The sequence below is a fragment of the Hylobates moloch genome, unplaced genomic scaffold, assembly GCF_009828535.3.
Source record: "Hylobates moloch isolate HMO894 unplaced genomic scaffold, HMol_V3 SCAFFOLD_9, whole genome shotgun sequence".
Classification (NCBI taxonomy): domain Eukaryota; kingdom Metazoa; phylum Chordata; class Mammalia; order Primates; family Hylobatidae; genus Hylobates; species Hylobates moloch.
The window spans coordinates 75268964-75294195 of NW_026652284.1; the positions used below are offsets into that span (position 1 = coordinate 75268964).

Sequence of the window (25232 nt, forward strand, 5' to 3'; positions counted from 1 at the left end):
TTATTCCAGTCTCCCTAAGAACTTCGTAGACAGTTGAGCAATACTTTCTAAGCGCTGGTCGGAGTCAGGAAAGTCAGGTAAGGCGCCTCACGTGCACCTCAACGCGTCGCGGGAGCGCCTCCCGACCTCACACATGAACAAGCTCCGCCCGCGTCCGGCCTGGATGGGTGTGGCCTCCGCCAAAGGCCCCGCCCCTAGAGCGCGTCGCGAGGGGAGCGAGGGGCGGGGCGAGGGAACTGGCAAGAAAGAGCGGGGAGCGAGCGGTGTGGGTGTGCTCGTGCCCGCGCGCTCGCGCCCGGAGTGTGGACGGGGGCGCGCCGGTGCGCGCGCAGGGGAGAGGCCAGCCCAGGCAGCCGTTGTCGGGTTCGACTGGAGGGGCGGGGGAGTCACCTGCGAGCGGCTGCGCTGGAGGCCCGCCCGCCCACCGCGTCTGGATCGCGCCGGCTGCGCGGAGCTGCGGACCGCACACACCCTGGAAGGCCCCGGCGGGGAACGGGCAGAGTCTGCGCCCTGCGTCCGCGACCAGGAGGATCGGACCTTCGCCTTCGCTGCCGCCGCCGCCGCCCGCGGCCGTCGGGGTAGGTGAAGCCCGGGTGGGTGGTCCGCCGGCTCCTGACGGGCCGGGAGGGGAGACGCGAAACTTTCCGGGCGCTTCCTCACGCGGTCCCGGAGCCGTCGCAGCGCCGGGAGGTGTCGTCGTCGCGGGCGGTGGCGGCCGACGCCATGTTGGGGTCTGTGAGAAACGGGGCGCTCCCGGCCGCTCCCCTCGCGCCGGGGCCGGCCCGCAGACCAGTTGCCGCCGCCGTCCCGCCAGCCCGGGAGCGAGCCGCGCCCGCCCGTAGGACGCCGCCGCCGCCGCCGCGGGGGAACGGGGGCCGCCGGGAGGGTCCGGTCCACGGGTCTGCGGGGCGGGGGCCGGCGGACGCGGGAAGGAGCTCCGAGGCCGGGCGAGAAGTTGTGGGGCCTGAGGACGGGGGTCCCGGACACGGCCGGGGGCGTCTCAGGGTCGCAACAAATTTCTGGCCGAAAAGTTTGCAGGGTCTGCGTGTCGGGACCTTGTGACCTGAACTACATATTTGTATGTCACTTGGGAGAAAAAAATGGCCCTGCAGAACTTGCTGTGATAGAAGCGATGGTTTATTTATTTGGAGCCTTTTAAAGTTTTATGATCCTTTGCCGAGTTTATTTTTCCTTTTAAAAACGTGATTGAAGGCCGAGAGCGCGCTGCCAGTGTTGCTTGAATAGCCTTGTGTGCTCTCCGTACATTCCAGCAATAACGAGTGTGCGGTGAAAGTGGGTATGAAGGTTACAGACACCTAAGCCCTCCTCGGTAATTCATAGACTCACAAAACACGTTGTTGATAAATGCCTTCTTTGTCGTGTTGTGTAGTACGTTGCTGAAGAGACTCATTAAAGAAAGATTTAGACACAAACTTTGAGAGTCTTAAAGGCATGTGTTCTCTTAAGAAGTGATCTTGACAGTTTGAAGTTTTTTTCCCCTCCCTTTAGTTTCTTAAGGGTGAATGCCTACCGCGTTTTGAGCATTTACTTTTTTTTAATACTCTGGTAGCTCGTGGGGTCTTCACGTTAATTCAGTATTAACGAAGGCTTCATTATAATCTCTTTGGGTCCCGACCACACGGGGGATGAATGGTATTAAGCTATTTATTTGGAAAGCACACGTAATCGGCCTCTAAATAAAACTAGTATAGTGACTAAGCATCAAAAGAAAAGATTCAGCCTCAGTAAATGAATCTAAATGATTTTTAAATAAAGACATCTTGCTTTAAAATTCTGTTAAATGAACTGAAAAGGCTCTTAAACACAAATACAGTAAGTCCTAAAACCCCAAATTCTTGGAGAATTTTACTTTTTTAGATCTAAATATACAGCTTCTGCTCATATTTGATTGTCCATTTCTTTTTCCTTTTTTCTCTTTTTCCTTTCTTCCTTTTCCTTTTCCTAGACAGAGTCTCTCTCTGTCACCCAGGCTGGAGTGCAGTGGTGTCGTCTCGGCTCACTGCAGCCTCAACCTCCCGGGGCTCAGGTGATCCACCTCGGCCTCCTGAGTAGTTAGGACCACAGGCGCGCATCACCACACCTGGATAATTTTTGTTTGAATTTTGTGGAGACAAGGTTTTGCCATGTTGCTCAGGCTCTATTGCCAATTTCTGTTGTTCTTAAAAATTCTTTTAGTTTTGCTTCATTGTCAAGTAAATGCCATTATAATATTAAATTTTTTATTTAGAAATGAAATTAACTAATTTCACAAATGTAGCAGCCAAGCTGGTATTTAACTGAGATCTTATGACTCTGAAGCCTTTTCATTTTTCCTATAGCATAACTTTGTAGGATACATAACTCAGTCTTCTGGAGCAGTCTGTCCATCTCGTTTGCCCTTATCACTGCTCGGACTTGAATTTAGTTCTTCAGTGTAAATACTTATTTCCCAGCGAGCTGATTTACAGGTGATCCTTGTGATGAAATTTTTTCCTTAAAAATACTTAAGCCTATACTCTTTGAAGCCTTTTCTGCTCTGTTCTCTCATTCCACTCCCTTTCCCTCCCCAGAAATCAATTAATTTCTCCCATGGTATTACTGTAAATATCGTATAGATCTGTCATGACATCTCCTTGACAGCAGGCAACACATCGGGTCTGATTTGCCTCTTCATTCCCTGCATGCCAAGAACATAGCAGATGCTCAGGAAAGGTTTGAATGGATGAGTACACATATGTTTGTTCCTTGTAAATATGCTTCATGAATTTCCTATGAAATTGTAAATTCCATGAGCATCATAGTTAAATCATCTTTGTAGTCTTTTTCCCAGTACATGCCATCAACTCCATTAAATCCACAAATTGGTTTATTTTATGTGTGTGTATACACACACACACACACACACACATATAGTTTTGTTGTTGTTTTCTTGAGAATTTAACTTAGTAACTGAGTGAATTTTCGCCTGGGGGTACAGAACTTGAATATTTATGAAATTTCTAAGTAGATAATGGATTAAAGTATAATTACTGATGTATGAGAGAGAAGCTATGGATCATCAAAAGGATTATAATCGTAATTTTAAGTGTGATTGAATGTATTTGAACTTGATGGAAATACTGTTAATGCTTGAAAAATTTAAAGGTCATATTTATACATTTAAGCTCTTGGAACAGATCTCATTATAGCTATCAATTATTGTTTTGCTGGAATTGTCTTAGAATTTTTAGAATGCCCTGCTTAATAGAAAGTATATGAAAATTTTTTTTGTTGTTGTTATCTTTGATGAACCAGCTTTGTACATGAGCTGCCTGCTTAATATTTAAAAGCAATGTATGTGTTGACTTAACTGAATAAAAAATACTTCATGGATACACTTTCACAGTGCTGTTTTAAGTTGGAAAACCTCTCTTGGTTAAGGTGTTTTGTAATTCTGTAATGCCTGTAGAATTCGGGGTTTATTTCCTGCCCCCACCCAAGATAACTTTCTCCCCTGTCAAACTGTAAACCACAAACTAATGTGCTCAATTTAGGGAGGTCCTGGGAAGAGAATAAAAGGCATTCAGATAGTTGCTGTGAGTGCACTGGAAAGAAAGCAAGTTGCATGTAGGATGGGCTGGAACAAATAAACCTTGTCCTGACTCAGCTCCTTGCTGGCTTGTGACTCTTGAACAAGCCGCTTCACTTCTGTAAGCTTCACTGGACTCATTTGTGAAATGGGCACAGAAATATTTGCCTCAGTGTTAGCGTGAGGGTCACCCAAGATTCGATGTTTGTGGAAGGGCCTGGAATACGATAGTAGGTATTATTTTAACAAATGAACAGAGTGGCAGTGAATTATATAGAATCATAGAATTTAAAAATTCTTAAAGGGAAGCAGCCTGTAGGAATACCTAGTTCAGTTTTCAGCCTTGGCTGCACATTAAAATCTCCTGAGGAGCTACTTAAAAATAATATTGCCTGGATCCCACCCCAGGACAAATAAATCAGAATTACTGGGTTTGGGGACGGAACAAAGGTAATTTTGCCTCTTTTTTAAAGCATCCCCGATTTTAGTGTTCAGTCAGGTGGAGAACCTTTGATTTAACTCAATTTCCCATCTCCTTTCTTATGCTTTTCATTTTGTAGTTCAATAAAATGCAGAGGGGTTAGCTGCCAGCCAGATTGCTATCAGTCAGGCTAGAAAGGATGTATTAAATATTTGCAGCTGAGGAAAGCGAAGTGCATAGAGGTTAAATAAGGGTTACATTCATTTCTGGCCAGAATGGCCACATTTGGAACTACACTTCACTAACTCCAGTGACCCTCACTGCTACTCTACAACAGCAGCCTGCATGTTATGACCATGTTACTTGTCATCATTCAGAACCACTCTACCTCAGGTCTTAAACTCTGTGGCCAGATGGCGATGCAAGGGTCTGTTTTCTGTTTTTCTTTTCTGTCATAACTGGTGAAACAGCTTTTTGTCCTTATTGTCACCTCTAGTCCCTCCTAGGCCATTAGTTGTCTTCCTTCTTTTCAACTTTGAACTCTGTAGTTCGTGTTCTAACCATGAACTCACTAGACCACATAGTCCCTCCTCTCCTTGACCTTTGCTGGGTATAACTGGTCAGTTTTCTACTTTTGTCCCTGCCCCACACTCGCCCCCAAAGTCACGCTTTTGGTAATCGTTACATACTTGTTTTCTACCTGCTTTATACTAGTCACTTTCTAATCCTTTTCTTATCCCCAAGTTGACTTATTTTCTCTGTTGCTTTTTCACTCTAGTCAGGTTGCTAACCCAAGTCTTGAAACACTTTGAGCAGATGACCTTGCTTCCTTCTAAAATGATTAAGATTTTATGATGTGAATTTTCTATTTTCTTCTTTGCACCAACTTCATCTCCCCCCCCCCCCCCCCTTTCAGAAGTGGAACTATTTTTAAGTCTTTGTATTTGTTTCATTTAAACAGCAGTTGGGGAAAAATAAAGATTTTTGTGTTCTTTGCTCATATTTTTATTACTTGTACATATAACTATATTTTACTTTTTATACTTATATTTTTCTACACATTCTTCTTTGTATTTTCTTCCCAAACTAAAAGGCTTTGTCTATGAGAGAATGTGTTCATTATAAGATAATTAGGCATATCAAAATATTATTAGTCTAGTACTTAGAGATAACCACTACTAACTTTTTGGTGCGTATCAACCACTTTTAAATAACAAATAGGCTTATACTATATGTGCTATTTAGAAACTTTTATTTAATAAAATGCTTTAACAATTTTTCACATTAAATATTGTGTTTTCTAAAAAACTGCCTAAAAATTAATGACTGTGCCGTAATTTATTTAGTCTCCTATTGTTAAATATTTAGGTTGTTTCCAGCTTTTCTATATTATAGACAAAGCTACAGTGAACTTCATGTGAACAACTTTGTACGCTTTTAATTTTTGTATATATTATTGGAAATAGAATTGTTGTATAAACTTTCTAAAGCATTTATATTGCCAAAATGGCATTTAGAAAAGTTGTTCCAGTGTGTATACAGTATTGTCAAGAATGTGAGGATCCATTTTTACCACATCTTAGGTGAGTAATATATGAGTATCATTTTAATTTTTATTTCTTTGATTGGGACTGGGAGTCATTTTTTAAATTTACTGGTCATTTTCATTTTTTTTAAATTGATATTTGTTTCTTATTTTTCTGTTGGGATATTTTCCTTTTTTCTTGTGGATTTACAGGAGCCCTTTGTATATTACAAATGTTGGCCGGGTGCGGTGGCTCACACCTGTAATCCCAGCCCTTTGGGAGGCCAAGATGGGCAGATCAGATTGCTTGAGTCCAGGAGTTTGAGACCAGCCTGGGCAACATGGCAAAACCCCGTCTCTACAAAATATACAAAAATTAGTTGGGCAGGGTGGCATGCCTATAGTCTCAACTACTCAGGAGGCTGAGGTGGGAGGATCCCTTGAGACTGGGAGGTAGAGGTTGCAGTGAGTTGAGATTGTGCCACTGCACTCCAGCCTGGGTGACAAAGCAAGACCCTGTCTTGTCAATCAATCAATAAATGTTGATCCTTTGCCATATTACTTTAATATTCTTCCCCCAATTATGAAGTTTTAAAAGTTTAGGTAGTAAATTTTTTCTTTTATGATGGCTTTTTATGATATATTTAACTATTCCTCAGCTAGAAATTTAGGTTTTGTTTTTCACTATTAGAGTTAATGCCAGAGGGAAAACTTTTTATATGCCACACCCCCTCCACCCCCTTTCTCCAGTTTATTTCTCCAGGATAAATGTTTGTGGGTAAAAATTTCAGATATTTTATTGTTATACATTGCCATTAGTCCTTGATTTTTGTTTTTTTTCCATGTGTCCCACTGCTGATTGTGACCTTTTGGCAGGTTATTTAGTCTCTGAGAGTTGTGAAACATATGAGAGCAGGTTGAAAAGGTGCTTTGTGCTCCTTTGTGTCCCATTCTTTTTTCTCTTAAATTTTCCTCCTGCTTTCTAAACTAGGGGTTCCCCAAAGTTTAGTCCTCTGCCCTCGTTTTTCTTCCAGCATCAGCTAGCATCTCTAGGTGGGTGACTACCAAATCTCTCTGTCCCGGAGCTCCCTCCCCATCGTGGCATCTCTGTCCCGCAGATGTGTTTGTCTTGTGGATGCCCTGGAGGACTTCAAGATAAATATGTCCCAAACTGATTTCTTCTTTCTCCTGAAACAAAGCTAGCATTTGCCCAGTGGCTTACCCTTAAGCCTTTGAAGTCATCTTACAGTCCCTTTTCATCCATGTGTTCAGTTATTTCCTAAATCCTATCTGCTATGCCTCAGTTATCTGCCAATTATTGTGGTTCAGGCTTTTCTTACCTTTCATTTAGAGATTGTTGTAATCCTCATATGACTGTTTTCTTTGTCTTCAGTCTTGCTTCTTCATATTCTCTTCAGTCCATCCTGTGTACTGCTTCTGTGTCTGATTAATATTTTCCTATTTAAAAACCTTTGTCTTCCCATGGCCTGTGTAATAAAGTGTAAACTCTTCTATCTGATGCTTGCTTTCTTTTGCAGTTTGTCTCATCCCTATCTTACCAGACTTTTTATCACTATGCCTTCTCCTGACCCTGCCTCCTCTGGCCTAGGCTCCATTATTTCCTCTCTGGGGGAATAGACTTGTGTACCATCATCCATCCCCAAACCCCAGATAGTTTGAGCTACTACTTTTGCTTTAAGGCCCAGCTTGAATTTCTAGTCCTTACAAGACATGTTCCTAGATATTCTACCTGGTCAAAATTACATCCCACCTCAACTCCTTGGCGCTGGGACCTTCATCACTGTTTTTTTTTTGTTTTTAAAGTTAAAAAAAAAGTTTTTGGCTTGTTTTTCCTCTGCTGTTTTAGACTTTGCACAGATTTAAGTTAATTGTATACCTCAGTTTATAGCACATTATAGGGATACCAAACCCCTTCCTTGTTTCGTTTTTTTCCTTCTTTGTCGGTTACTCCCATGATAATCTTGCCTGTAGAAACACAACTGAATTATATATACTTGTCTATATAAATATGAGAATATAGCTGTCTTTCTGTTCCTCAGAGGTTTTCAGTTTTGAGTATCTTCTGTCCTTTAATACTGCTTTGCACAGAGCAAGTGATAATAAATGTTTGACTACTTGGAATTCATTAAAAAATAATGGTTTTATTTGCTTTTGAATTAATCACTTAGACTAAAACCCTGGAGATTAATTTTAACTTTACTCTTCTATATCCAGTCTGCAATTCTGAATCTGACCCATCCTTTATTTTCCTATTGTAAGCTTCAGACTCTTCATCAACTTTCCCCTCTATTTTTGCAGTTACTTTTCAACTGGATCCTGTTTTCAGTCTCTTCCTTCTCAATTTATCTTTCATTGTTTCTACAGTTATCTTAGAAAAATCCAGATCAGATCAGGCCACTCCTTCCAAAAGTTTCAGAAGGAAGTCTTAGATATTAACAAGATTTTGTCTTGTTTTTCCCCTCTTTTCCCACTAAATAACTCCCCTACAGCCTCTGCTGCAGCTGTACAGTGTGACTTTTTTTTTTTTTTCGAGAGGGAGTCCTGCTCTGTGGCTCAGGCTGTAGTGCAGTGATGTGATCTTGGCTCACGGCAACCTCTGCCTTCTGGTTTCAAGCAATTCTCTTGCCTCAGCCTCCCAAGTAGCTGGGACTACAGGTGCATGCCACCACACTTGACTAATTTTTGTATTTTTTTTTTCTTGGTAGAGATGGGGTTTCACTGTTGGTCAGGCTGGTCTCGAACTCCTGACCTCAAGTGATCTGGTCGCCTTGGCCTCCTAAAATGTTGGGGTTACAGGTGTGAGCCACTGCGCCTTGCCCAGTGTGACTTTTTATGTGCATTTTTACTTGCAAAGCTTTGTGCCTTTATTTAGCCATTTTTTTGCCTTCTTAAATTCCGCTCATTCTTCACAACCTGTTTTCAGTGTTCAAATGCTGTGTTCTCTGTGCCATGCCCTCACTCTTTGCTTTTTTTTGCTTCCTTACTACTTTGCTAATATTTTTATTATAGTACTTATCTCCTTGTGTTCTGTATTAAACCTTGTGGCGTATATCTTATTTCCTAGTGTCTGCTTTGTTTTTTTCCACCAAACATATAAACCTTGAATGTAGTGAGCAGGTGGTAACTGTTTTGAATGATACTAAAGAAAATTGGTCAGGGATGTGACAGGATAACTAATTCCTCAGTAGTGTTTTAGTTGAGCTTTAGCAGGTTTATTTTTCAGATATTATTGAATTAATTTTTTTCTTGAGACAGGTTCTCGCTCTGTGGTCTAGGCTGCAGTGCAGTGGTGCAGTCATGATCCACTGCAGCATTGGCCCCCCAGGCTCAAGCTATCCTCCCGCCTCAGCCTCCCGAGTAGCTGGGACCACAAGTGCACTCCGCCACACCTGGCTAATTTATGTAGTTTTGGTAGAAATGGGGTTTCACCATGTTGGCCAGGCTGGTCTTGAGCTCCTGGTCTCAAGGGATCTGCCTGCCACGGCCTCCCAAAGTGCTGGATTACAGGCTTGTGCCATTGTGCCCAAGCTATTTTTTAGATACTATCCAATGCTTTCTTTACAGCTGTCAGCACTGCACAGCTGCCCCTGTACAAATACTTTTATAAATGATGTGAATTTTTGAATCTGAGTTTTGTGATGATGAAAATATGCACATAATCATCATTTTTTATTTACTAACTAAACAGCTGTGCTTTTTGGAGAAAGAAGAAATCGTTTATATATATTATCATGAGATTGAAATTTTTTAAAAAACAGTATCTGCCTTGCTCAATACTTAGAATTTTTAATTACATACTGTACTTAAATGGGCCACAACATTTGCTTGTAAATTTAAAGTCTGTGGGTGTAGTGAAGCAGTTGATGGGTAGGGTGTGGTTCCTGTTTTCTGTGAAAATTAATATAGATGTTAAAAATGAAGTCTTTGATTTTCATCAAACTCAAGATTGAGAGCTGCTGCCACTGCCACTTCTAACTGCTGATCATATTCAGTTCAGTGCACATTGGTACATTGATGCCATTTATGCAAGCATTTTTTTAGGTGCTGTTGCAAATACAAAGTTGGAGGAAATAATCCTTTTTTTTTTGAGACGGAGTCTCGCTCTGTCGCCCAGGCTGGAGTGCAGTGGCACTATCTCGGCTCACTGCAAGCTCCGCCTCCCGGGTTCACACCATGCTGCCTCAGCCTCCCGAGTAGCTGAGACTACAGGCGCCCGCTACTGCGCCCGGCTAATTTTTTGTATTTTTAGTAGAGACGGGCTTTCACCGTGTTAGCCAGGATGGTTTCGATCTCCTGACCTCATGATCCCCCCGCCTTGGCCTCCCAAAGTGCTGGGATTACAGGCATGAGCCACCGCGCCCGGCCTGGAAATAATCTTTTTTTAAGGAACCTCCACATCTGTTGGGAATGAGCAAGTACACACATTTTTATGAAACAAATAGACTATAAGTGCTATAAAGTGGTACAAATAAAATGGTGTGAGGATTTACCTGGCCATAGGATATACCCAGCCACAATATTTGGCTGTGAGGCTATTGAACTGAGTGTGTCTTGAAGAACTGGTGAGATTTCAGTAAATAGAGAAGAACAAAGGAGGGAGGACATGCGGAGCTTAGAGGTAGGGAAGGAAGCCCAGAGCATATTCTGGCAATAGCTAGTAGTCTGGTTTGACTATAACGGAGAATGTAGAGAAAGAGGTAAAACTGGAAAGATAGATTGCAACAGGTTAGGACTTGACTGTGAAGGGCTTTGAATACCAGGTTAAGGATTTTAGATTTGATTCTGTTGGCCAAGGAATCTGGTTTCTGGATAGACTTACCTGATTATAGCTGATAGCTATAGTTAAAGAATAGTTTATAGCTATAGTTAAAGAATATTAATCTTGCCTTGTGTAGGATGATTTAAATCAAACTTGTCCAGTCTGCAGCCCACGGGGGACAGCTTGGAATGTGGCCCAATACAAATTTGTAAACTTTTTTAAAAACATTGTGAATTTTTTGTGTGTGTGATTTTTTTTTCTTTTTCTCTTTTTTTCTTTTTAGCTCATTAGCTATCATTAGTGTTAGTGTATTTTATGTGTGGCCTGAGACAATTCTTCCAGTGTGGCCCAGGGAAGCCAAAAGATGGGACACCCCTGATTTAAATAGTAAAAATTTAGAGGGCTTGTTTAGAACTTGAAGTCTGTATTCGTTCCCTCTCTCCTACCTCGCTAAAGATGTTTTTAAACCTCCAGTGTGACTGTTCTGATTTTCCAAACTCGTTTTCTAAAATATCCAAGTATGACTTAGTTGTTCTTTTTTTTTTTTTTTTTTTTTTTGAGACGGAGTCTCGCTCTGTCGCCCAGGCTGGAGTGCAGTGGCGCGATCTCCGCTCACTGCAAGCTCCGCCTCCCGGGTTCACGCCATTCTCCTGCCTCAGCCTCCGGAGTAGCTGGGACTACAGGAGCCCGCCACCTCGCCCGGCTAATTTTTTGTATTTTTAGTAGAGACGGGGTTTCACCGTGGTCTCGATCTCCTGACCTCATGATCTGCCCGCCTCCGCCTCCCAAAGTGCTGGGATTACAAGCGTGAGCCACCGCGCCCGGCCCGACTTAGTTGTTCTTACGTACTGTTTCTCTGTCAAGTCTAACCTATTTGAAACTGCCTTTACTAGTACCCTAAATTAGTCATAGCTTCACCTTTTACTTCCTTTTAGTATTTGAAGAATCATTTTGAGTATATCTTATGGTTATTACCATAGATGTGTAATTTTTTTTCCTCTTATTTTGTCAGTGGCCATTCCAAATACATAATATAGGTCCATGTGCAAAAAATACTAATGTAATATTTATTTCTGAAGGTGAAGGTATAATGGAAAGAATATGCATTTAAAAAAAAAAGGGGGTGGGCACCGTGGCTCACGCCTGTAATCCCAGCACTTTGGGAAGCCGAGGCAGGTGGATCACCTGAGGTCAGGAGTTCGAGACCAGCCTGGCCAACATGGTGAAACCTTGTCTCTACTAAAAATACAAAAATTAGCAGTATATGGTGGTGGCCACCTGTAATCCCAGCTACTTGGGAGGCTGAGGCAGAATTGCTTGAGCTCGGGAGGCAGAGGTTGCAGTGAGCCGAGATTTTGCCATCGCACTCCAGCCTGGGTGACGAGAGCAAAACTCTGTCTCAAGAAAAAGAAAAAAAAAAAAAAAACCCAGAAAAAAAACAAAACTGTGAGGCCATTTGATAATTGCTTAGCTAGTTAGTTCATGACTCAGTTTTTTTGTAAAATTAATGATCACTTAACAAAAGATTATTAAATGAAAGAGTATAATGTGGATGTGCTATTATGCACATGTGTGGGTGCTGAGTAAATGTTACTTCCTTTTTTTCTTTCTTAGCTGAGACTGTAGAATAAGTCTACTTTTCAGTAATAGGCATATTTGGTGCCTATGAGAGATTTAAAGAAAAAAAAAACTGACCTCTCTCTAAATGTGAATCAGAATTTTGAAGTTTCCATTTTTCTCAATCCAGTTTTAATACATTTAAAATTAACATATGAAAGTTTTGTCTTACCAAAGAAATGAACCTCTTCCTTTTATCACTAATAATTTCTACAACACGTACTGTGTAGTCGGTTGGCCACAGTGGCAGAAGTGCTGGTGGGAAGGGGCAGAAAAAATCTTGACCTCTCTTTTTGATGGAATAAGTAGAGTTTACTAAAATTCCAAATGCAATTTGCTAAATTTTCAAGTATTTCTTTCTTTTTTTTTTTTTTTTTGAGATGGAGTCTCGCTCTGTCACCCAGGCTAGAGTGCAGTGGCATGATCTCGGCTTACTGCCAGCTCCACTTCTCGGGTTCAAGCCATTCTCCTGCCTCAGCCTCCTGAGTAGCTGGGACTACAGGCACCCGCCACCACGCCTGGCTAATTTTTTGTATTTTTAGTAGAGACGGGGGTTTCACAGTGTTAGCCAGGATGGTCTCGATCTCCTGACCTTGTGATCTGCCCGCCTTGGCCTCCCAAAGTCCTGGGATTACAGGCATGAGCCACTGTGCCCGGCCAAGTATTTCTTTTTTGCTTTATCATCCTAATGATTTATTGAGACTCTTACCAAGAATTTTTTGATTATTATTCTGGTTACTAAACTGTAGAACTTTTGAAAGTAAGAACTGTCTTGTCCCTTGCAGATGGTAGGTACTCAGAATATTTGTTCATTTGACTTAGATGTGTTAAAAGAGGAATAGTTTACTTTACTATTATACATTTGCTCAGGAGGATGTACCTTTGGTAGTTTATTGCTGTTTGTTTTTACCTGCATTCTCCAGTTGCTTGTTAGTTTCTCCCTTTGCTTTTATGTTTTCCGTAAAGTTTCAATCCAGCAGTAACACGGATTTTAAAATCTTGATTGAGATTAAAAGAGTCATAAATTTGATTAAAAATTAACTTGTAGACAAGTCTACAGTAAACCAGAAAATATGGCCCATTTACTATCAAAGACTCACTATTTTAAGGACTGAAAGGGCTTTAAAAATTATTTATGTTTTCTTCTTTAAAAAAAAAAAAGGTAAGCAATTTGTATGAAATCACTTATTTAGTGTCTGAACCAAGATTAGAATCCAGGTCCTTTAGTTCATAGTTCATTGGTTTTCCACTGTAATGCACAGTTGAATACTGAAGCTCACTGATAACAGATATCATGGGTATATGTAAGAAATAAAATTAGATTTGTTTTCATTTTAAACTCACCTGTAAGGATGAGATAAGAAGTATTGATTTCCAGTAGGGAGAACTAGGACATAGTAGTCTATGACATTTGGTCTCTCTTCTCAATTGTAAGTAGGATTCTGTTTTTTTTTTTTTTTTTTTTTAAGGAGTTTTCTATCTTCTAGTATTACATTTTTAACAGGTGGTAGACACCCCACTGAAGAACATGTTACTTTAAAAGCAAGATGTTACCAAAAGACTAGGATGGAGCTTAGACAATGTAAATGCAGTTCTTGTCTGCAGTGTGAAGAAGATAACTTGAAACCTTTCATTATTTTTAAAAATTGTTATATAAAAGCTGGCTTTATAAAAGATATGCTTCTGCTCTAATTTTTTTTTTTTTTTTTTTTTTTTTTTTTGAGACGGAGTCTCGCTCTGTCACCCAGGCTGGAGTGCAGTGGCACAATCTCGGCTCACTGCAAGCTCCGCCTCCCGGGTTCACGCCATTCTCCTGCCTCAGCCTCTCTGAGTAGCTGGGACTACAGGCGCCCGCCACCACGCCCGGCTAATTTTTTGTATTTTTAGTAGAGACGGGGTTTCACCATGGTCTCGATCTCCTGATGTCGTGATCCGCCCGCCTCGGCCTCCCAAAGTGCTGGGATTACAAGCGTGAGCCACCGCGCCCAGCCTCTGCTCTAATTTTTACGTTTTAACTGTGAATTAACACTGCCAGGCACTGCTGGAAAAGAAGACAAAGAACGTAAAAAAAAAAAAAAAAAAAAAGTCAAATGGAAAACTGTTGAAATTAATGGAATTCTATGAAGTACCTGAATGTGAAAAGAAACAAGTATCAATAGTTTTCATATTAACAGTTTTAACTAATTAGAAAACATACTGTAAAAAAGAGCTTAGATTCAAACTGGCAACAAAAAGTATACAAAATCTGGGAGCCTATTTAAGAAGTATAACCATCTTACGGAAGAAACACACAAAATTACTATGCCATAAAAGATTTGAAGCCTTGGGAAGAGATAACTATCACCCTTAAATGCTCAAAACTGTAAAGATGTTAATTCTAAAGTAATTTATGGATACAGTGTAAGTTTCATCAACATTTCAGTGGGATTTTATTCTTTTATCTATTTATTGTAATTAAAAAATGGTTCTAAACCTTAGCTACATGTTACAATTATATGAGGAGCTTTAAAAATACTCTGGTGCATGGGTCTTACCCTGCATACCCCAGACCAATAAAATTAGACTATCTGAGGGAAGAATCTAGGTGTTGGTGTTTCTTAACCCTTGATATTTATCAGCAGAGTTCATTGTTCTTAATTTTGGGTTTTGGGTTTCTTAGTGGTTCTAATTATTATATTGATTTCATATTTTATAACTCATTTCAGAGTCTTCCAAAGAACAAAAACAAAATTTACTTATTTTAAAAAGCAAAATAAAACTCATTTCTAGTGTGCAGTTACCATGTGGTTTCATTGGGCATTTATAAATCTAAGATATATTATGGGATCTTAGTGATTTTGCTTTTCCTATATCTTGAAGCATTTTGCTATTTCATTTTCCTGCGAATTATTTAATCATTATTCATTAATTTCCCCCAATTATGCCAAAAGGAAGAAAATGGAAGAGTGATAGAATTGCCAAGAAGGATGATGCAATGGTGAAATATAGCATCACTACTGTATCATTTCTCAAAAATATGAAAATAGTTTTGAGATCATCCTTTTTAGCATTTTTCTTCTAAGCTTTCATTTAACATATTTGGGACTTCATATTTTTTCATTTTTTATTTTTTGTCTTTAATAGTGAAGAAAAAAAGGCAAAGGAAGACATTTCAGAACTATTAGACAAGTCAGAAGATAAATGCAAAGAAACAACACTCAATAATGATAGTGAATTTAGTTGTATAAGTGAAACCTTAGACTGTGAGTCTTCAAATGATGATTTCCTAGATGAGTTTTTTTAAACTCAAGAATTAATGAACAATATTTCTAAGTACAAAAAATGGAAATAATACACGTTCATGCATTCAAAGTTTCATTCAAAGGATGTTTCCTATTTTGGATATATATACCTTTAATATCAGAGAAAGATGGAATTAAAAGATTTGTTATGTTTAAGTTTTTATAAAGCTTTCTCTTAAAGTTTTTTTAAAAACTACCCCTTTATTCTTATTTTTGTAAGTTCGTCATAAAATTACTTAAAATATTAAAAACAAAAAGTATTTTGGACCCAGATAGTCAATTGAGGGTGAACATTTTTTTCTGATATGCCAGAGATTAAATCTGCCTTGTGATTCCAATGGGAAGCTAAGGTTGAGAAGCACTGTTCTAAGTAGATTTTATCTGGACAAATAAACAAGATTAGTTAAAATGTTTTTAAGAAAGTTGAGTAATGGTCTAGAATAGAGCTACCAGATATATAGTACTGACATAAGAATTATGAAACAGATTAGTGGATTAAAGCAGATAGCCCAGAAGCAGATCTTAGAATAGGTAAAAATTTAATACGAGAGTGACATCAATCAGTAGATTAGATTACTAACAGCATTAATGCAAGCTACCACTCATTGGACTGCTTGCTGAACGTTTTATATGCGTTATCTCATTCATCTTTTCCCTGATGTATCTGCTGTTATTCCCATGTACAAGTAAGGATATCTGAGGTCACACAGTTCTTGGTGTTTCTGGAACAATTAGCTCTTTTAGAATGCAAATATTTGAAAAGCAAAAAAGTATTTTTAGGTATGCCAGAATACATTTTAGGTGGATAAAATAATTAAATGTAGAGTTTGTGTCATAAAGCATAGATAATAAATACGTGCATCTGATATCTGGATAGGGAAGCTTAGGAGTGATGGAAGAAAAATAGCGCAAAGAAAAGATCTGTAAGTTTAACTGCTTAAGAAATATAACTGACATCATGTCAAACACCATAAAACTATAGATTAATATACTAGGAAAACAAAAAAGGGATTAATAGTCTTTATGTGCAACACACGCATAGATTAATAACCTCTAAATATATAGTCTTTAAAATGCAAGTGATTAATAAACACATTAGAAAATCATTGACCTCATTAGGTAGCTACGGAAGAAAACATTCAATAAATTAAAAGTACTTTTCCTTCCTATCTTAGGACCTTTGCTTATAGTATTTCCTTTGCATGGCTGACTCCTCATCCCTTAAGACTCAGTTTATGATACAACCTGAGTGAGGCCTTTTTGTACTACTCAATCTAAATGAGTTTTCCCCTGTATCTCGACAACCGGCTTATCTCCTTCATTGTACTTCATCTTTTGGAATTACCTATTTATTTATTTATGGGCTTTCTCTTCCACTGGCCTCTAAGCTCTGAGAAGAAAAGCGTAATACCCAGCATCTAGAGAGTGCTCACTGAATAATTGTTGAATGAATAAACACTAAATAAAAGTGAGTAAAATGAATAAAGCAAGATGCTTTTAAAAATCTTTCATGCTTGCTGAAATTTTTAAAGAAAAATACCATATGTAGGACAAGATGGAATGGATACTGTCATTGTGCTGCTTGGTAAATTGGTGTTACTTCCAGAATGGAAATTTTGTAAAAGGTAGCAAGATTCTTTATTCATGCCTTTTGAGCCAGTAATTTTATTTACTTCTTGGAATTTGTTCTATGAAGCCACTTCTGCAAGGGGATGGGAAAGCTTTCTCTTAGTTCTTCCTATATACACTGGTATTCTTTCCCAAGAAAAGTAGACATTAATCAAATTGGGCCATGTTTATAGCTCTCTTCTGCTTCCTCCCCTCAATGAGTAGGATATGGGAAGGACTCAGTCCTTGGCTAGGCCCTGTAATCTTGTATTCTAATCCTCTCACAAAAGTGTAGCATTTTTACTGCTTGGGGCACCTCAGTGTGCTGGAGGTAAATTTAGATTTGGGCTTTAGGGGAAGGGAGAGGCCTTGCTTAGGCCCTGAACCAAATGGTAGTGCTCTAATCCAGTTTACCAAAGAACATTATTTGGGGTATTTAGCTGTAACCCAGATAAAAGTGATACTTTGATTTCCCTTTTGATAACCTCTCCCCACTCCTTTCTTTCCTTGCTGCCTCCTATTTCGCTACCACCATTCTCTCTTTCTCTCTCTTATATGTGTTTGTGTGTGTGTGCAGGGCAGCATTTATGTATTCCTGGGTTTTTTTAGTTCATTGCTTACCATCTTTTTTATGTCTGACACATACAGAAAATATTCAGGACCAAAAAGGATAATGGAAGAGACTGCTTAAGGCCAAAGGCCTTAGGTTTTGTGCATGCCCATAGTTTTTCAGATATAGGTCACAACCCACCAACCCACCAATCAATCAAGTGGGCTGCCAGAATCATTAAAACAAATGAAGATAAAAGAATGCATCATTCCTTGTTGAAATAATTATACGAGTGTTTGTAGCCTTGCAATATAAAATGTGTTTATGTTGGTCATTGTCAAACTTTGAAAGGTATTTGCTTTGCTGCAGCCAAATACTAATTAATAATGCCCCAAACCTCGCTTAAGTTGCATCATTATTAAACAGAAAGATTTATGAACAAAGATTTAGACTTAATATGTTGAAACATTTGGACAATGAAAAATTATCAAGATAACAGCTGGGTAAATCATGACATATCCATCCTTTCAGGTGATTTGTTGAAGATAGTATTCCCTTATCTTCAGTATTTTTAGGGTTTGCAGTGAAGGTCCAGAGGTTAGTTAATAGCTTCCTTAGAGTTCTTGTAGATTCAGTGGAGTTCTAAGGAACAATTAGTGTACCATAACATACTGTAACATCACAGAGAAATCAGATTTGAGGCCTGTTCTGCTGTGACAGCCTTGGGCAAGTTATTTAACCCCTCTTTGGCTGTTTACTCATCCATAAAATGGAGCTAATAGCGCGTGTATCATAAGGTTGCTGTGAGAAGGAAATACAGTAATAAGTGCAAAGTGCTCAGCACATTGGTTGGACTCCCTATGAGTAGAGTTCATTCGAGGTTAAGTTTTGCTTTTACATTATTAAATATCTTTGTGCCTTAATTTCTTCATCAGCTCACAGTTCAGCTAATATTATTAGATGCTTCTTTGGGGGACAATAGAAACTCCTCTAGTAACTTCATAGGCATTTCAAACAGTTCAAATCAGAAAATAATATGAAAAACACAGTACAAATTTATGATAGTATTAATTCTCCTAGTAGCAATAATAGGAAATCTGTTTGTGTTGTATATGAGTTAATTAATAACTATATGTTCAAATGGGTGGACTCAGTAGTTGATTCAGGTGGAGATAAATAGATCCTTTCAGTTTTTTTTTAAAGTGCCAATGTCTTTTCCTGCTTTAGGGCCTTTGCAGTTACTCCTTTTGTCTGGAATATTCTCCCTTATCCTTACCCCTTCTTATGTCTGTCCATCTAGTACAGCTGAAATGACACCATTATAGAAAGGCCTTTCCTGACCATCTAGTCTGAATAGCTCTCAGTTTCTTTGAAAAATCACTTTTAAAAAAAATCATAGCATTGATTAGTACTAGATTCTCAATTTTGTTTTCTCTTTCCCCCTCCCCAGCTAGAATGTAAACCCTGAAGAGCAGAGACTTTGCCTGTATTGTTTAATTTATTATTTTTTAAAATTTTTATCTGTTGTCACATACTCAAGTATGATCGCCTGTGGTGTTTATTTTTACTTTTCCTGCACCTAGATCCTAAGTGCCTGACAAATACTTGTGGGATGTCTGAATATAATGTGAAGCATGAAAAAGTGATCCATAATTATACTTTCCAGAGATAAATTACCATTGTTGATAGTATAGTATATATTTTGTAACTTTATGTTCTGTGTGTGCTTACATATACAGATGTCTATGATTATGCTTTTGAAATATGTATTCCATTGAGTCTAAAGATAAACTTTTTTTACTGTATTTTATGTATTTGAAATTAGTCTTATAATCAACGGTATGCTGTGGTTTAATTGGCAACATTTTTCTCTTTATGAGTTGCACATAAATATGTCTTAAAATCTATAGCATCTTAGATGTGATGAAATGTGGTATTTATTTGAAATAAAAATGAGATCAGGAAGTTCATCTCTTTTCCCCACCTAAAGATCTTGAGGATTTCCCTTGTCACTGGTTTTAGATCTCTTATTCTCAAGATATATGATTAAGGGTGTGTCATAACTTTTTCAACCAGTTCCTCTTGATGGCTATTTGGAGCTTTTCCAATTGTTTTCCTGTTATAAACAATGCTGTGCTGATTATCCTTGTACATATCTTTATGCATGTGAGTGGAATTTATTTAATTAGATTGGTGAATACACATATTCTCTGTAGTGTACAAGGGTACCTATTTCCCTATACCTTTATGAGTACTGCATCTTAGTAAATTTTAAAATTTTTATTAATCTAAGTGAAAAATATACTGTTTAATATCATTTCTTTAATTATGATAGAGATTGAGCCTCTTTTCCTGTGTATTAGCCGTTTTTATTTCCTTTTCTGGGATGTACTTGTGCATAGGATAGTAGGCTTTTAATTGGCTGGCATATTAGTCCTAATTAGAAATCTTTCCAGTTTGGAACCACGCATTATCCTATTAATTCTTGGGAACAACTTTTAGGCCTGCTACATCCTACCTTTGTGGAGGACAAGAGAGCTTTATAAGGACCCAAGATTTGCGGGAAGACAGAATTCAGGAATAACCAGAATTCCAGTGTCCTTTATAATGAAGACCAAGAAGGGCTATAGTGTCAGTTTTTGAGCTGAATACTGGAACTTATACTATGCTGTTAGTCTTTAAACTTTAAATGTTCTTCTTCTCAAGGCTTATTGTTCTTTAATATGACTTGGTTATAGTATAGTAGTATTAGTTTAGTAGGTTTGAAATAGGATACAACTCTGGGACTTGAGTGAAGTCAATATTGGACTTAGAGATTAAATGTTTAGATTAATAGGGTGTTTTGCACATTGTTAAAATGTTATTAACGTTTTTTAGTACCTTTTCTGTGTCAGACCATATCAGTTTCAAACAAAGCTATCAGATGATCTCTGCTTTTTAGGTTCCGCGTGGTCTCTGGAGGAACAGATTTCAGTCCTTTGGTAAAAGTGAAGCTAGAATATACATGGAATATGGATAGCTCACAGGAAAGGTTTTAGTCTAGCATGGGAGTTTAAAGAAGGCTTCCTGGAGGAGACAATGATAACCTAAACTAAGTCTTGAAGGATGAATATGAGTTAGCTGCAGTAGTAAGTAGTAAAAGGAACAACAGTGAAATGGACTACAAGTAGTAGAGTGTTCTTAGAATATGACATTTGAGGTGAAGAGTGACTTAGGGTGAGGTCGGAGTGACGAGTAAGAACCAAGTAATGAAAGGCCGTGAACACCCTGTATTTAATAGGTTAAGGGATCATTTTGAGCAATGATGGGGTCAAATTAGCGTTTTAGAGATCACTGCCCAAAGATTGATTTGGGGGCAAGACTGAAGGCCAGGACGCATGTTGGGAAACAGTTCTGGTAATCCAGGTGAGAGAATTAAGGCTGTAGTTCAGTGATAATAGCTTACTGGAAAAATTGTAGTCATTTTTCTTAGTTTGTGTAACATTTTGTTCTCTATTGTTCAGAATCCCATTGAGATTACCTTTCATTGAACGGGGTTTATTATTTTGCAGAGATAAGTTATGTTAATTATCCAATCTTCTTTCATTCAATTATGTCTGTAGGACGTCTATACTTTTACAAATACCTGCTTAACTAGTATGGTGCTACGTGGAGATGATAAATAAGTGTTTTTGATCATTTTAAAAATTGAGAAATGTTAGCCCTTTTGGTGTGCTCAGTAATTATCTTAGAGGGAAAGAATTTTAGAACATTTTGCCTTTGTGTAAAAGCAATGATTTGTTAGCTTAATTTATATTAATTAACCTATAGGAATTTATAATTTATATGTGCTAATTTCTTTTTCTCTTTTTTAAAAGGCTATTAGTGAAAGATGGTGGATCGCTTGGCAAACAGTGAAGCAAATACAAGACGTATAAGTATAGTGGAAAACTGTTTTGGAGCAGCTGGTCAACCTTTAACTATACCTGGACGAGTTCTTATTGGAGAAGGAGTATTGACTAAGTTGTGCAGAAAAAAGCCCAAAGCAAGGCAGTTTTTCTTATTTAATGATATTCTTGTATATGGCAATATTGTCATCCAGAAGAAAAAATATAACAAACAACATATTATTCCCCTGGAAAATGTCACTATTGATTCCATCAAAGATGAGGGAGACTTAAGGAATGGATGGCTAATCAAGACACCAACTAAATCTTTTGCAGTTTATGCTGCCACTGCTACGGAGAAATCAGAATGGATGAATCACATAAATAAATGTGTTACTGATTTACTCTCCAAAAGTGGGAAGACACCCAGTAATGAACATGCTGCTGTCTGGGTTCCTGACTCTGAGGCAACTGTATGTATGCGTTGTCAGAAAGCAAAATTCACACCTGTTAATCGTCGCCACCATTGCCGCAAATGTGGTTTTGTTGTCTGTGGGCCCTGCTCTGAAAAGAGATTTCTTCTTCCCAGCCAGTCCTCTAAGCCTGTGCGGATTTGTGACTTCTGCTATGACCTGCTTTCTACTGGGGACATGGCCACATGCCAGCCTGCTAGATCAGACTCTTACAGTCAGTCTTTGAAGTCTCCTTTAAATGATATGTCTGATGATGATGACGATGATGATAGCAGTGACTAAGGACACATTTGGGAGTGTTTAATAAGGTGTGGCTATCTGAGAAATCAACTGTGGGGGAAGTTGATTCTGAGCTCTCTCTCTGTTTTGTTCTAGCCATGAATTTGCCTGAGAAACTTGTAACCTATGTGCCTCAATATATTCCATAGAAAGTAGGTCCCCCTGCCTTCTCCCACTCCTTGCACTCTTCTACAGGGATAGACTTTTGCAAATATTTCAGATACATTTTTTGTTTCTTATTCTTGTTTATTTTTAGGTTATTTTCTTGGAAGGTTGGGAAAAGATGTTTGTTTAACAGATCATGTACTACATTGTTATTTTCATTTCCGTTCTAAGTAAAACTAAAAGCACAGAATGGTGGGAAAGGGGCTATAATGTGGTCCATTAATAATGTTAGTAGCTTTTTTCTAACCATCCTGTCTAATGGTTAAGACACCAGTAACAAAAACACATGATTTGGAAATACTTTGTTTGGCTTTTTCATATACCTAGTGGTGCCTTATCATAATAGCACTGTTACATGAAATAAGCCCCCTGCCTTCTTACTTTCTGGTTTGTTGAAAAAATACACTGGTGCTCTTTGAAGTGATAAAATGAGTGTTTATGAATGGGTGTAATTAGGAAATACTTCTCATCTGACAGCTACAAATAACTAAGTTTGGAGGTGTTTTCACTCTATATGAATAAATATTTTTCCATAAAATAGTTGTGATTATATTTTCGTTTTATATAGGTCCCAAATTATAATTGTCAAATATATATTTTAAATTAATAATAGGTTGTCATTCTTAGGAATTTGGTTTGAAATTTATCAGTTATATAGAATTGTCATACTGCATTAGCTTCTACCTTTAGTAAGACATTTTTAGATATAAATTCATCTGCTTTAACATTATTTCTGGATTGAAAATCTTATAAAACCCTTGAAAATAAACAGTCTCTTTTTTACAAAGCCTGTGTTAGAGCACAGATTTACCTAGGCTTGAAGATTTGGAAGAGATAATATGTAAGAATGGCCTCAAGGCAGACCACTTTAAGTTTGGCTAGACTTCATATCGTGGAAGTATTGTCTATTTCAGTGTGAAACTATCTTGAATTTGCAAATATAGTGTTATATTTTATAAAGTTTTGTAAAATCCCAAACAATATTTCTATTTTTGTAAAACAATTGTATGTGTAACCTGTATCTGAAATCATTTTGCAATCTATGGAAATAGAGTAGCAATTGCTATTTCTAAATTGTGAACTTTAAGTCAATCTAGATTTATTTTGAGAAGTAATTGTTCACTCTTTACTTTTGAGGCAGCCATTAGGTTGAAAGTATATATTTATCATATAAAACTTGATGTGTTTTGCACTACTCTCTCCATTTATATGCTGCAAACAACTACAGTCTTTGAAATATGGAAAATCAGCAGTCTAAAGTTTGTTTTAAATTCTATATTTAAAAAATCTTCAAATCTGAACATACCGCAAATGTCATGAGAAGTTTGATTCAGTAACTTGTGATGGAGGATTCTTTGGTATCTTACTGTTTGGTTAAGGCACTAATTTTACTTACCTATTAGATTTTGAAAGCATCTGAGATATACAAATCTCCCTGTAGGAAATGTGAAAGAAAAGCACAACAAAACTAGGGTTTTTTGTTTGTTTGCTTGCTTTTATGATTTTTTTTGGTTTGTTTTAATATCAGGTGGATTTTTGTTTCTAAGCAATATATACATATAATCAACCAACACATCTGAAAAGGATCATGAAACCTGAAAAATGCTAATAGAGATTTGCTGGTACATAGGAATCTAGCAAATTCAGGAACCAAGGGGAAATGTTCTGAGATAACATTTACATTGTCAACCTTTATTGACTTTGTTTTTACAATAAAAAATATTTTACAACTTACTTTCTGTTCTCTGTATATTGTGACTTGAGGATTTACCCCCTCTGCTAAGATAATAAAGATATTATTCATGTTTTGCCTAATAATTCAACAACCGTGAGTGCCTGCTATGTGCCAGGCATTGTTCTAGGCAGTAGGTTAGAGCAGTGAACAAAACTCCCTTTTGGATTTACCGCATGAAGGCTCAGAAAACAAACATTCTTCCAAATGCTGAAGATATGGCTTAATGTTATTGGGAAGTGCCTTAATATAATTTGGCTTTGCTCTCCAGTTACTGTTAGAAGGAATGACTTGACCTGAATTGACATGTCTCAGAAGGAAACATACACATGGCTGACAGGTATATGAAGAAATGTCCAAGATCACTAATCATGAGGGAAATGCAAAGTAAAACCACAGTGAGATAATGATAATACCTGACACCTGTTGAATGACTGTTATCAAAAAGATGAAGGAAGTGTTGGCAAGGATATGCAGAAAAGGAGACCCTTGCACACTGTTGGGAATGTAAAGTGGCACAGCCATTACCGAAAACAGTAGAGGTTCCTCAAAAAGTGAAAATAGAACTACCTATAGCATCTAGCAATCCCACTACTAAGTATACATTAATATCTGAAGAAAATGAAATGAGTATGTGGAAGAGATAATCTGTACTCCCATGTTCATTGCAGCAGCATTCACAGTAGCCAAGATATGGAATCAACCTAAGTCTATCAACAAATGAATGGATAAAGAAAAGGTGGTCTGTATACACAGTGGAATATTAGCCATAAAAAATTAAATCCTGTTACTTGTGACAACATGGATGGAACTGATGGACATTATGTTAAGTGAAATATGCCAGGCACAGAAAGACAAATACTTCATGATCTTGCTTATATGTGGAATCTAAAAAAGTTGAGCTTATAGAACCAGGAGTAGAATGATGGTTACCAGGGGCTGGTTGAGGGGGTGGGGGTGGGAGATGCTGGCCAAAAGATACAAAATTTCAGGAGAAATAAATTCAACAAATCTATTATACAATATGATGACTATAGCTAATAACAATGTATCCTTGGAAATCAGCGTAGATTTTGTGTTTTCACCACAGAAACTGATGAGTATGTGATGTTAATTCGCTCAATTTGGCCATTCTACAATGTATCCATCTTTCAAAACAAATACACAGTACCATATATATATATATAATATATATAATGATATATAATGTATAATTATATATTACACTACCATATTAGATATATATAAATTTTTGTCAGTTTTTTAAAAAATAGGCCAGGTGCAGTGGCTCACACCTGTAATCCCAGCACTTGGGAGGCCAAGGTGGAAGGATCACTTGAGTTCAGGAGTTCAAGACCAGCCTAACA

General features: G+C 38.1%; 1 protein-coding gene across 2 annotated transcripts; it reads left to right on the forward strand.

The window, feature by feature from the left end:
* Positions 1-236: 236 nt before the first annotated feature.
* PLEKHF2 (pleckstrin homology and FYVE domain containing 2) lies at positions 237-23602 on the forward strand. 2 transcript variants are annotated; one of them, XM_032760086.2, is made up of 2 exons: positions 237-578; positions 21208-23602. In XM_032760086.2, the coding sequence occupies exon 2, from the start codon at positions 21222-21224 to the stop codon at positions 21969-21971; it is 750 nt and encodes a 249-aa protein (XP_032615977.1). In that variant the 5' UTR covers positions 237-578; positions 21208-21221; the 3' UTR covers positions 21972-23602. The 2 variants fall into 2 exon arrangements, with proteins under 2 accessions (XP_032615977.1, XP_058300520.1); XM_058444537.1 differs by lacking the exon at positions 237-578 and adding an exon at positions 18107-18230.
* The last annotated feature ends 1630 nt before the right edge of the window (positions 23603-25232 follow it).

What these genes read in the sequence shown, in the direction of transcription:
- PLEKHF2 (XM_032760086.2), top strand. Translation starts at nt 21,222, where the DNA reads ATGGTGGATCGCTTGGCAAACAGTGAAGCAAATACAAGACGTATAAGT.